This window comes from Nothoprocta perdicaria, unplaced genomic scaffold (genome assembly GCF_003342845.1).
Source record: "Nothoprocta perdicaria isolate Ctin4 unplaced genomic scaffold, notPer1 scaffold_356, whole genome shotgun sequence".
NCBI classification, from domain to species: domain Eukaryota; kingdom Metazoa; phylum Chordata; class Aves; order Tinamiformes; family Tinamidae; genus Nothoprocta; species Nothoprocta perdicaria.
Window position 1 is genome coordinate 74,163 of NW_020455595.1, and position 14,444 is coordinate 88,606.

At 36.4% G+C, this 14,444-nt stretch overlaps 1 protein-coding gene across 1 annotated transcript in view; it reads right to left on the reverse strand.

Annotated features, from left to right (window-relative positions):
* MAN1A1 (mannosidase alpha class 1A member 1) overlaps positions 1–14,444 on the reverse strand; it is a 133,859-nt gene that overhangs the window by 43,179 nt on the left and 76,236 nt on the right. Inside the window, exon 5 of the mRNA XM_026044256.1 lies at positions 10,797–10,891. Coding sequence (XP_025900041.1) covers positions 10,797–10,891 — 95 coding nt within the window. The remainder of the gene's footprint in view (positions 1–10,796; positions 10,892–14,444) is intronic.

Sequence of the window (14,444 nt, forward strand, 5' to 3'; positions counted from 1 at the left end):
AAATTTTATTTTTAATTTATTTTTATATTTTTTAATGATTAAATAATAGTCAGCACTAATAATGCACTTCTGCAAGAGTTGACTTTGTCATCAGAAAACCTTGAAAGTGCTTCATATCTTTCCAGTTTCATATAGCATAAACTACTATCAAAACTCTTAAGGGAAAATAACTTTATAGGGATACATTCCATGCAAGAGTTTTGATTGAGAGTATTCAGTTATAAATATTGCAAAGCTAATTAGTATAGTGCTCAAATAGCATGTGTTTTTTATGTTGAAATCTGTATTAGTATCAAAAAGTGGTTTATAAAATGAAAAGGATTATTCAAGTATTCTCTTGTGAGGACAGAGAACCAAGTAAAATGAATGAGACACTTCTTTTTCTTCATTTTGCATTTATGTCTGAGAGATGTTTTATTTCTCCAGCCTCATTTCTGTTTTAAAGCTCTTTATTCGTATGTTTTTTTTTCTTCCCACCTCCCACCCCGCCAAGCTTTGTGGAGGATAAAACTGAGTGGAGGAGCCCTCGGACTACAGCGTGGTAGTTTCCAAAGAGCAACACTCCGTTTTACTCTAATTCAAACCAAACTCTTCGTGCGGTCAGCTTAGATGTCAGAAAGGAAGGACTTCATTCAGTGACTAATGAAGGCTGAGAGCTTATTCTCTGTTTCTCAGGTTTTCCAAACTATGCAAAAAAACCACACAGTTCTATGCGCGAGAAAAATGGGAGATGGTAAAAGAGATTTTGTATACATACCCTTGAGCAACAATACCCAGTACAATCTTTCTTTTTAATCCTTTCCCCCAAACTCCTAAGAACAGTCCAGTCTACCTTGCATTGCTAAATATCTATATCTATATCTATTATATATATATATACATATTTATAAAATGTGCACTGGATTTATCACCAAGAACAGCTTGAATAGCCTGTCTACCACTGCTTCCAGAATATTCAAAAACTTTAAGAGACAGCCAATTACGTAATGAAGTAGTAAAAGCAAGATTGGTTGATCTTGAAGAAAGCAATCTATCTGCCTTTAAGGTATTAGCTGAATGATATGTTCAGTTTTGGGATATCACACAGAATAAAAGGATAATATCAACTACATAACCTCAAGAAAAAAAAGCAGTACTAAGAGAGTCTGGAAAAATGTAATAAATATTTGAAAGAACAGGCTTATCTCTCTTGAAAAGAAGGAATATATGTATATATATAATCTCCCAACAATGAAAGTGAAGAAAGCAGGGAGGAGGAAGCAGAAAAGCAGTCAACCCAAAAGTCTGAGAAGCCATTCATGGGACATTACCTCACAGTTCCCAAATCCTAATTTGCACATGGAAGTCCCATTTAACCATATTCCACAGCCAGCCCTCTGAAATGGGAATCAGAGAAGCAACTTCTAGGTCTGGAAAACATGGTGCATCTGGGATTTCAGATCCCTCTTATGAAATATGAAGGGGTGTTATGTTCACTGCTCAGTAGAAGAAACTTGGATCAGAGCTGAAAATAACCACTGGTGATTCTCCTTCAATGTAAAACAGATTGATTAGCAAAGGGCATCAAGCACAGAAGTGCAGTAGCAGAAGAGACCTTGCACAAAAAAGAAAGAGCTGTATGAAAACAAAAGCTGCACTGTTACATTGGCCATCTCTGTGACACCTGCAAGTAGGAGGTACAGCCTGCCTATATTTAGATGAGCACTGCCTATATTTAATGCTGAGATTATCATTTAACAAGAGGATGTGGTCTGTATTCTGCTGGATGTATCACAGGCTCTGGGTATGCCTGATTGAGCGGGAAGGTTGGGCTAGATCTCTAGAGGTCCCTTCCAACCTTGAATATCCTGTGATTCTGTGATGTGTGGAGTTGGAGAAAAGCACGAGGAAATCCAAATAATAATGGGCAATTATGGAAGCAAGGAAGTAAGGAATGATTTTTCAAGAATTTTAAGATTCCCTTAAAAGAAAGGAAATGGCCCCAAAATCCCCAAATGCTAAACTAATGCTGGAAAATTAACATTCTTGTTGAACATCGATCTGCATGAATATTTTTACTACTCTGTTACTTACAACTCTTAGACAGTTCACTGAGTACTAGGGAAAAAAATTTAAAAAATCAGTTTTAAGAGTGTTAGTAGGATTATGAAGTACTGTTAAAAGTTTAAAATTTAGCCAAGTGAAACAGTTATTTCTGAGAGATGCGGCCTCTGGTCTGCTTCAATCACAGGGTCTCAGCTATCCAGCTGAGAGCTTATGGTTTGCAAGAGGTTAAGGAGTGCACACAACCATACAATCATGAATAAAAAATATTATACAGATACACATATATTTCACATGCACACACATATATAAATATATATAATAAATATATATTTTTAAAAATCTCTACTTTTGGAATAAAGTCTTTTTAATGAGGAAAATGTAGACTTTTTCGAAGGTGGTAGCAGCCTTCTTATTAATTACATGTTCTTACTAATGATCTACTTAAAAACATAGCTTCTAATTCTTCACACTCATTATTTTAGGAAAATTAAAATATATAGAAATTATAATAGTCATCTATACAAGCCAGTGCTTATTTTAGGACCTAAAAAGTACCCTTATTTTTGACACTTGGGGAAAAACATGTTCCTCTAGTCTTGTAATACTGAAAGATATCATGCCCTTATGCATATCGTTACCAACAAAGAATTCAGACTGTCCAAGAACAAGGTTTGATAGCTCTTTAGTACCTATCACATCATTTATTAAATATTTATTATCTACCACATCATAAGGACACTTAAAGCAGCGCAGAAAAAGAAAATAATTTTAATATATTCACCCTGTTCCTTCTGAAAATASTATTTTTATAAAAGACCTGCTTAATTTGAAAATTTGTCCAGAGAGAAGTATTGAAGTAATTGTCACAAGCAAAAGCAAAACAAACTTTATAAATGTCCTCTTTCTTTTTTCATGGCTGTTTTCATAGTCCCCCCCCAATGATAAATGAGTGATGGATTTTTCAGGCAAAGTCATGAAAGTGAACATACATAACTGACAAGTTTCTTATTAATATATCATTTAGAAAGTTGCTAGGTAAAACAATTCTAAAAACACAACTATTATTTTCAGGTAGAGTATTTCCCTCAGGTGACTTGAGTGTTGATGACAGAGTAGCGCATGTGCTCACTTTCTGATTTATTTTATGAAACATGAAGGCTATGTGAACTGACTTCCTTTCCTTCAAAGAAAGGCTCTTCCAACTGTCACAGCTTGTCTATCATAAAATTAAAATTTACTAGATACAGATTAAAATAAGGATGTTCATGATACAAACAATTGGAGAGGAAATGGTCTCTAACCAGTCAGAAGATGAATGCTCCTGCATTTAGGCATCTAATTTCCCGCCACAGTCAACATGGTCAACGAAGGGCAAGTCAACTGGCCGAGAATGGGTTATTCACTCCAGGACATGACAGCTGCTTGCTCAACTACTTTGTACTGTCAAGCTCCCTAATGACTGTAATGGGAGCAAATATATGTCTCCAGCCTGTCCAGGTTCCAGAGGGACCTGGACAGGCTGGAGAGTTGGGCAGAGAGGAACCTCATGAGGTTCAATAAGGACAAGTGCAGGGTCCTGCACCTGGGGAGGAATAACCCCAGGCATCAGTACAGATTAGGGGTGGACCTGCTGGAAAGCACCTCCACGGAGAGGGACTTGGGAGTCCTGGTTGACACTAAGTTAACCATGAGTGAGCAGTGTGCCCTCGTGGCCAAGAAGGCCAATGGCATCCTGGCCTGCATCAGGAGGAGCGTTGCCAGCAGGTCAAGGGAGGTGATTCTGCCCCTCTACTCAGCTCTGGTGAGGCCGCACCTGGAGTACTGTGTKCAGTTCTGGGCACCCCAGTATAGGAGGGACGTGGAGCTTCTGGAGAGGGTCCAGAGAAGGGCAACCAGGATGATTAAGGGAATGGAACATCTCTCGTATGAAGAGAGGCTGAGCGAGCTGGGCCTGTTTTCTCTGGAGAAGAGACGGCTCAGAGGGGATATGATTAATATGTATAAGTTCAGGAAGGGAGAATGCAGGGAGGAAGGGGACAGGCTGTTCTCACTGGTGGCCAGCGATAGGACGAGGGGTAATGGCCACAAACTGAAGCTCCGTCTCCAGGTGAGGAGCAACTTCTTTACTGTTAGGGTAACAGAGCAGTGGAACAGGCTGCCCAGGGAGGTTGTGGAGTCTCCTACTCTGGAGGTCTTCAAAACCCGCCTGGATGCCACCCTGTGCCACATGCTSTAGGTGTGCCTGCTTGAGCAGGAAGGTTGGACTAGATGATCTGTAGAGGTCCCTTCCAACCTTAAATATTCTGAAATATTCTGAAATATTCTGAAATGTSTAGTCTTGAATTGAGCCTCATCCAACACTTAGCAGCTCTTACATATATTTAGCAGCTCAGTACAGCCTTAGTGATTGAAGGGCCCCTTTGTTTCTCCTAGGCAGCATGAAAGTACTGAGCACAAATACCCAACTATATCTATATCAAAGATTTGACTATATCAAAGCGGTGGCAGCAGTAAACCAGCTAAAAGAGAACCACAAGTAACACCAGACAGATGTAAACTAGCTTATATTTCCAATAAATGCAATTTCAAAATTTTGCAGACAGATTACTTTGGAGAGCAGGATGGGTTTTAAATAGCAGGCAGTAAACTAGGAGACCAGTATCACTTTCCCATGCTTTGAACTATACCCTCTATGTCACTACGTTTCATCCATAGCTGGTATAAAATTCAGTGTACCTAGCTGATATGTGGCACACTGACTGGTACAATCCATTAATGACCAGGGTGAACAGACTGGGTATTCCTAATAGCTTCTAAGACAAATGCAAAACATGAAGTAGTACAACCTGCTGCTTGTTCTTGACTCAAGTCCCTTGCTTCTTTTCCCATCCCAGAAAATTTTCAAGTCTTCTTTACAAACAGCACACAAAAATGCCCATTCCCATTATTTTTAAGTTATCAAGATAAAAATTTATGATATTCTAGGAAGGTAGGTTTTGGTACCTTTAAAGGAATACCTACTTTGGAATTGACCAAAAACAGTGAAGCAAAGACTAACACTCCTGTAACAAGTTGGCTTTTTAGGTTATACAAACAAATTATTATTATTATCATCACAAAGATGTCTAAGTGATTGTGGATCATACATTTACATACTGAGAAATCATATTATTGACTAACATTTGCATAGTTTTACATAGATAAGTAGCATTACAATTCTGAACTGTCAAGTAATTATACTCATTTTACAGTGCGTTGAAAAACTGTGGGCAAAATGTTGGTGTTTAAACTTAGCATTTTAGACAAGAAACTCACTCAGCTATAAAAAAGGACTTGAATTAAGAAAGACTTTTTTTTTGCAAAAACAGTAATAGGTCCCAAATCCATCTCAAGTTCCTGGTAGAGGGCAGTCTCCTGTGAACTGAAGCCACTCTTTGATTTTTTTTTTGTTTGTTTTTCTTTAACACATCTATGATTCTCAAACTATACAGCTCCATAATTTTTCTTACATTTTTTAACTTGAGATAATTAAATTATCCAAATGCAAATCAGACATCCCTGCACATCAAAGAAACCATCTGGAAAAATGTACTGATGCTCACTGATACGTAAATTCAGAAAAATCTAAATTTTAATAAATGAAGTATTACTGCTTCAATTTATGCCATCAGTAGAGTTCTTGTCAATGAATGCAAAGCCTCTATTAAGTGTGCAAAGTAGACTACTTCCATTTTGTTTCTAAGATAGTGTCTTAAATGTCTCTAAAATGATGCTCAAGTTAGAGAGAAGGGACAAAATTAAGGACATGACTCACTACCACAAGTACTATTGCAAACTATATTTTGACTAAGCTCATACAGAAAACTTGATGTTTAGCAAAATTTTGCAAAAAAACCCACATAACCTTCTCTGGCCTTTCTGATAAGTTGAATTAAGCTGACAAAAACAGTTTTCTGCATTTGCTTGCTTTGATCCTCTCTTATATTTTCAAACTTTCTTAATATGACAGTCTTCTTTTACAAACTAGGTGGAATATACCCTTAAACACATTGATTATGAAATCTTGAAAGAAGTCCCAGAACACCAACTGAGCTATTCAGATTTAGGCTTAAATCAGAATCTTACCTTAAGAATACTAAAAAGACTTTTTTTTAATGAGGAAGTACATTAACAAGATTTCGAAGGTCAAGCTCTATTACTGAAATGAGCTATACACAACATAGGAAGGGCTTTGAAGCTTCTAAAGTATTTTACAACAAGTTCTGTTTAAAGATCAACATTTCATAATTTTCTTTTTAAGAAATCAGTCACGTTTCCTGCCTACATAAACCTCAGACAGGTAGGTTATAATTTAAAATCTCCTCACTCCACTGAAATGCTGGAGTGTGAGCATCAGCACAGGATGTAAAACCTGTGCTTTAGTCTCCTGGATTGAAACTGTCATTTTWGCCAAAATCCACCCCTTAAACCACCAGGATCAGCCTGGCATGGGAAAGACCCACTGTTCTGGACCTGTCAGAGAGAACGGGAACATCAGCAGGTGCTAAAAGTTAATTTCCTCCATTAGCAAAGCAAACTAAAAACACGACACACACTGGTTTAGAAACATGGTGCAATATAGAAGACTGGGAAGCTGTATCTCATTGATACAACAGGAGAGGAGAAAACATCAATCTGAAGCTGTGGATGTATCTTCTTAATTAGAACCTCCCTGGTGGCTTCCAGAGCCACAAGCAGCTTCCAGGAGYTTTTGTCCAAACGGGGAAAGCTTTGAGGATGGGCTTGGCCTATGGCATAACTAAAATATTCTGCACAGAATGTGATAATTAAAAAAAAAAAAAAATTAAAAGAGGAGCTTGTTTTAAAAACTTGCTGACAAGATCCCCATAGAATAAATATTGCAGCTTTGTTACTTTCATTCTCAATTACCTAGAAAAACCTAACTAGTTTGTTCAAACGATTTAGCAATTCCTCTGCTATCTCACTTGCACTAATGAGTTCAACGTAGGTCCCCTGTTTATGTTTAATTAATGCTAAAATGTAAAGCATAAAGAATTCTAGCTGACTTCAGACACAGCAAACATATTTATGTTGAGTAAATTTATCAGTTCCTGAGGTTTGATTTTATTAATATAATCAAATTTATTTCAATCTYCTCCTTAGTTTTTGACTTCTGCTAAGCTTCCCTGCTAAGAACTACTGCACCTGCACCTCTTCCCTTCTAAATATAACTTGCCAAAGACCATATATCTCTAAAGGCTTAAATGAGTTACTTTAATCTCGGAGCCAACCTAGTCATAAAGACACTTGCAAACAGGCTGCAGGTGACTACCCCCCAAACTATTTCCTGCTTGTTCTGTTTTCTGTAATAAAATTGTTATTTAGCACAGTTGGAAATATATTTTCACAAGAGTAAAGGTTAACTATTTTTCAAGATTCCAGATGCACTTAGAATATATATAATAGGCTGATTCTTCATAAAATGTCAGTGAATTTAATGGCTAACAGTACTGCTACATGCTAGTAGAGAAAGGATGAAAAATAACCTTAAAATGCTGATTCAGCTGGTCAATTTAAAGAGAGCAAATATATTATGGAATCTATATTCTCTTGGATAAGAATGTTTCTGGATTCTCTACTAAGAAACAGTATGCTTATTTTACTAGAGATAACGTGACTAAATAAAAAAAATACTGGTCTATTTTCAAAAGAATAAAATATACATGATATCATTTTCAACCAAAAGAGGAAAAATATTGTTCAAGACTTTATCCTCAGAAACAGAAGTGCATTTTTAGCTGATCCAATAAAATCACAGCAATCTAGAATCTTCTCATAGCTTGGCTTCACCCATTAAAAATAAATTCCATACAGTTGCCTTTGTAATAATTGTAGAAGTAAAAATAATTGGATGCACAGAAAGGTTATTTGGCACCATTGGTGTGATTCAAGCTGGACATTTTTAATATTACTTAACTTACTAAGGGAGATGAAATTTCAGATTTATTTTTATAAATCTGAGAGGGGCATATTACAGAAATTCTTGAGCAATCTGAYTGCCAGTCATAATTTACTTGAAATTTTTAAAGAGAAATGAAAATGAAAAGTTTAGCATGAAGAGCTTGTCACAGAACACCATGAGGAAAAAAAAAAAAAAGAGAGAGAAAAATCATGAACTAATGATATTTTAAGAGAACAACTTTGCCGGCAAGTTTTTCTTATCCTAAAGAGAAGACTCAAGCTTATCTGGCAAGCCACCAATCCCACTGCAACCTCTGCTTGTATCATTGTTTCAGACAGAACAGAAAACAAGTGTTATACAACAGTTACTACTAAATTAAGCAAGTGATCCCTGAAAGCAATCTCAAATTTAACAGTATAAGTGGAAGTGAAAAACAGATGCTGAAGATGGGCAGAGATGCAGAGTAATATCAGGAACATCAGATATACGGAAATGCAACTGAAACATTTAGAGGGAAAACTACCAATTCAAGTAATTTAAAAGTACTTCAGAGACTGTAAGAAAAATTCCAGACAGAMGAAAAATACACTCAAGAAACTGGCCAACTTGAGTCAATTTGAGCTCAAGAAAAGTAAAGTAAACTTTCTAATATATTTCACAAGTAAGCTTCTCCTAAAAACGAGTGCTGGGTGGCCATTAAGTCAGAAGGAAAGAAGTGGGATGAAGACAAATTATGGAAAACGAAAAAGTACAAGACTTCGGGTGTATGCCTTTATTACAGTAAAACACATACAGACAAGCACATATATATATTTACACACACAGGCAGCCAAGGAAAGACCAAAACTATGATAATACAAGAGAAAGAGAGAAAGTAAACCATTTTGTGGAGAACATTTGCACAGTAAAACAAATATCCAGATCATCTGTTACTCCAAAAATAGTCATTTAAAAATAAACACTGACACCCACAATCTATTGTGAGCATTCTCCAATTTGAAGCATAAATCAAAATAAAATCAAATAAAATACTCATCAGAAATGAGGCATATTGGATCTGTAAGATATGCAGGCTTCAGTAGCTAAGCATTCCCTAAGCCTGAAYGACAGTGCATTTGTTTACACACAGTATTATGGAAGAGTCATCTCCTGAAGGTCAAATCTAGACAGATACACAAAGATTCAGAATGAATAACCCAAACCAAGGCCTTTAATGTAACATTTGTTATCTTGGTAAACATCCTCTTCCATTTTGGGGAGAGATATGGAAGGAATTCCATTTTAGCATCACCTGTTCACAGTGTATGTTTGCAGCATTTGTTATGAGAAGCCAGAAACCCATAAACAACTACCAAAGAATTTGAATTGTCTGCAAAAACTGCCAATAAATTTGGCAGACAAGTAAGGGTTTAGATACGGGCTATATATAAAACATTTTTTTTTTTAATAAATACCTTAATAATGTTTAAATAAATTACATAGTGTAACACACTGTTGTGCTGCAATCACACGGGCGTACTAGAGGTTTGCACTCAGAAGCTTTGGTAACAGCTTAAAAACAAGCAATGAAAAAAAAAGCCAAGCCCTTGTGCTGATCTGTTGAGAAGAGGTCATGCGAGTGACCAGCAGAGGCAAAGTGGGCATCACGGGGCACCAGCCCTTTTAGAGATGAGGARGCCATGAGGAACTAAATCCCTCCTATTCCCAGCAGGTGTGTGCGCATGTCTCGTCTCTCACTTCCCATATCCTTTCTTTTTGTAGGGCAAGTGGAAAAATATGCCTGTCTAAACTGACACACCAGGGATTTCTCTAGATCTGGCTCAGAGCAGTTTACTGACAATTCTTAAATACAGCCAACCATACAAGGAGGCCAACTTTCTGGAAAAAAAAAAAAAAAAAAGACATCAGACCAAACAGAGCAGTGGAAGATGTTGGCTGTCAAGGACAGGAATGACACAAACACGACACCAGCACTACCTCCCCTTCACGAAACTTCCCTTGATTCTCCTGGATAGTCAGAATTTCATGTTCTTACGATGGGCAACAGCTCTGCAGTTAATGTGTCCCTGTATACATGCAAACATAATGCACATGTATATGTTCCCATATTCTGCCTCAGACAGTGCAAATGGAATCTTTTCCTCACTGTATCACCTTTAGTAGTCCTAGCAGTCTTGAGAACAATGTGGGATTTACTGATGTTTGTCTGGATGGGACTCTGGAGGCCAGAGTTGCTCCAGGAAAGGGAGCATCTCCTGCAGCCGACCTGGCCACCTTCAAACCAAAACTTGCCAAAGCAGAAAATCCTCAGGACACAAGGCATCAAATTGAGTTGGTTATAGCAGCTGTTACTCTCATTTCTTAGAACACGCTCGTATTGTGTTTGTCAACAGGTAAAAGTAATAGTGCTTTTCACAGAGTAGTTTAACTGGCAAGAACCCTTACCTTTCTGGAGCAGCATATCTCAGCATATCTCCTTTGCAAATACCCTACCTATGACAACACTAAAATCAATGAAGGACTTCAGGAAAAGTGATAAGCAACATGCTATTTAACAGAAAAGCAGTCAGTTCTGTGATGAATATACAYGGTGCTCAGTGCACTCTTGTGTACGCAACGTATATTTATTTAAATTTCTTAACTATAACTGTAAAACACAGGATCTTATGTGACCTTTTGCCTAGCTGGAATGACTGAAATAGTGAGGCATTTACAGTAGCTCTATGGTTAAGAGAGGATTTCTATATAACATTTTTATATGCTGCASTCATCAAAAAATAGATATTACCTCTTAATATTCAGTAGTGCCCAAGGTATCCCAGTGGGAGTATTGAAAGCAGGTAGCAATTTCTCTCCAAGTTCCACTGCCTTCTTTCGGAATATCTGAAAATTAAGAAACAAAGTGTTGGAAAGGACAGTACTGCTCCTATTGACTGAATTTAGACAATTCTGCTGTTGAATGTGTGATACAAGATCATCTAGGCACAGTGAATTAACCTTCTTTTTTTAGTGTGATATCAAGGAAGCGAAGTAGTACAATCATTTAACCACTATGCAAGTAATAGGGGTAGTGAACATGACAGGAAATAGAACTTGTTTAATAGTACTAACTTGGGAAAGACAGCCAACATGCATTTGGCATGACAAGCATCAAATCAGAGCAGTCAACTTGGTTAGACCTGGTGTGGTTGGTGCAGAACCGCATGGGTGCTGCCTCATCTGGCTTGGTTGGCATGGGGCAAAGGAAAAGCAAAAACATCTCACAGAACATGGCAACAGAAAGCCAACGCAATGATGTTTTTGCAGCACCACAACTGAGTTACTAAATAGTCCTTCTGGACTCAGCTGGCTTTGCAGGAGGGTGAACAAGTACCCACACAGTTACTAATATAAAGAAACATTCCCCCATAGATAACTAAGAGTCAACTAATCTTTACTAATCAAAAGAAAAATTGCAGCTCTCATACTAAAAAGGTGAAGGAGAAAGACCTGAAATGCTTAACTTGTGCTCACAGAAACTGCACACAATTTAACTTTTGTGTTCTGGGTAAAAGGTGTAGAGCCACAGCAAAGAGGATTTTGCTCTCCTCCAATTACCAAGCTAGCTCAGKTTACCTTAACCTGACTTTCAGAGCAATGACTGCTCTAGTAAAGAGAGTTTCTAATTAGAAGCAAAATTGTTTCAACTTAAATATAGAAACTTATTTAGTGATTACAGTGTGTGGATGTTCAATTCCTATTTGCCTGGAATTACACTGGGGCTCTATGCAAGGAATTATCCCAGGTGTACTAGCCAAAATAGCAAAGTCACCTTCAGCATTTCTCATTGTAATAAAGGCTCCCTTCAATTATTTTTTCCCCTAAAACATGCTTATGATGAATTATTTATTTGCTTACTTATTAGAAACCATAATGTTGTTGCAAATGTAATGCTTGTCACAGAACAGGAAGGTACAATAGGGCAAATTTCAACAGAAAGAAGGAAAAATACACAGAAACTCTTTATATGCTCATGTGAATCTGYAAATCAAGTTATTTGCCAGTCAAAACAATACAACTGAGGGCATTACTATACAAATGAAATATAAACTATAAGATCACACTTTCTAAAAGACATTTTGTGTAAAGGTTTTTATAATKTATTTGATCAGGAAAAAAAAATTCAGTGATTACCATGTTACCATAATTACTATCTGACAATCATTCATACATATTATCATAGCTACATATATTTTACCTTAACTACTACCAACAACCATAACAGACTACTCCACAGTTTCTTCCTATCACACATGATTTAAGATTTCTGTAACAACAATTCAGGATTTGGAATTRCAATAGAAGATATTTGGCGATTTTGAGTGAAGTTTAGTAATTTGTTCCTGCTTCAGGAACCAGATTTATGACTGGAATCAAAAAATTGAAGCTACTGTATTATCCTATCTTAATACTCTTGTATTTTCAAGTGCAGTATATATAAATGCTGAGAGCAATGTGATGCAAAGCAGCTGGGAAAATAATTTGCTTGGAAATTGTTCCATAATCCATGTCATTTCTGACTTCCCAGKGTACTGCTTGAGTGGATTCTGTCAAAAATTACTTATGGATTTGTGACCTTCACACAGAACATAATTTAATCTCTTCAGGGGATAACCTTGAGGGGTACCCAGAAAGAGAAGTCTGTGCAAAACTTCATCATCCTTGAAYAGATTTATTTAAGCAAAGAGCAGATGACAGTAACTCCACAAGGAAAACGCCAGCTTTCTATCTGTCATACTTATCAGTCACATTTGTTTGTGTTGATCTAGTAAACCCAAACCTATTTTTTGCAGCACTAGAGAGGCCTCTTCAGCCTTTCATTTCATACAATGTGATCAACTCATCATCTCTACCTGAACCACTTAAGTTTTAGCAGGAAAACATTTCGTGATGAGCTTCCTGAGCAACAGACACATCAGGAGCCTGAATTCCAGTGCCTGTTGTACAGCATAACACTCATCTTTTGCCATATCTAAAGCGGTGCAGATATTCTGTTTAATGAAATTTGATTAAAAGCAGAAACTGTCAGTGTCAGCTGTACTCTTTTCAGACATGTATTTGGGGACAAGAGAAGACATCCCTTTCAAAAGGCACATTAATATTAAATTGAAGTACTGGCACACATCGCTGACCAAGACTCAGTAATTGCTGTACCTTACGCTTTTTATTAATCCTCCTTCATTAAAAAGAGTATATGCAAACTCAGAAAGAGCAATTAAAATAATTGCTTCTGGACAAAAAAGTGTAATGTTTTAGTATCCTAATTAAATAAAGAATCAATGTACAGCAAAAATGCTTTAATTTCTAATAAACTCTCACCAATCCAACTCTATTGTATTCATTTAACGTATCAACTCCTTTCAAAACTCCTTGCCTACTTCCTAAAAGTGCCAAAAGGAATGGTCATCCAAAAATATCAATATCCAATATCATGTGGTAAGGAAATATTTCTCCACTCAGGCATAAGCAAAAAAGCTATAAGTCAATCCTAGTGAGGACAGTAGTTTGAAAAAAAAAAGTTATACCTTCAACACTAGAATACTTAATGACATTGGATATTCTTTTTTTTTTTTTTCAAAATGAATATGTTTCAATGTAGTAAAAATATAAAGGAACTAAAATGAAAAACAATTAGAAAAAAGAGAATTAAAAAAAAAGTGATTTACAAACTCCTGCAAATTTGGAACAAGTCTTGATCTGAAAATGCTCTTCTTCATAAGAGAATTGCAATAGCTCATTACTAAAAAGTCAACTATGGATATTATCCAATTTTATCTCTAGGGCTAATTTAATGAGAGTGAATTGCTGACTGCTAAATTACTGTCTAACAAAGTAAAGCAGTATAGGCAAGAATAACAAACATACAACAACCCTTTGTGAATGACTGATCATCTTTCAGCAAGGGAAAGAGACTGAAGATTAATAATAGAAACCACTTTGCTTTTCAATTTGCAGCTTTAATAAGGTTAAGCAATAGTAATATGAAAAACTGGAATTAGTTACAATTGCTGAACATTAACTTCAATAATAAGCCTTTTTTTCATTAACAGACCATATACTTCTAATGTTATCCGAGAAATAAATGCTGTATAGGATAAGATTTAAGTGGTAATAAAAGCAAACAAGCAAACAAACAAAGAAATCGCTACTTAGTATCTCTATTGCTGTCATGAATTTTAACTTTTTCCTAAGTCCTAAACTCTCCCATTGAAAATGAGTYGTTTCTTATTAAGCAAAAAGTCATGGTAGCTCTCAAACACACAGTGTAAAGATATAAGGACAGAACACATAAAGGAGACACTATTACATATGAGAAATTAAAAAGTCTACAGTAGAATTTCCCACCAGACAAGTTATCTCAAGAGGCTTGAGGACATTTTTTGGCCAGTGGCAATGA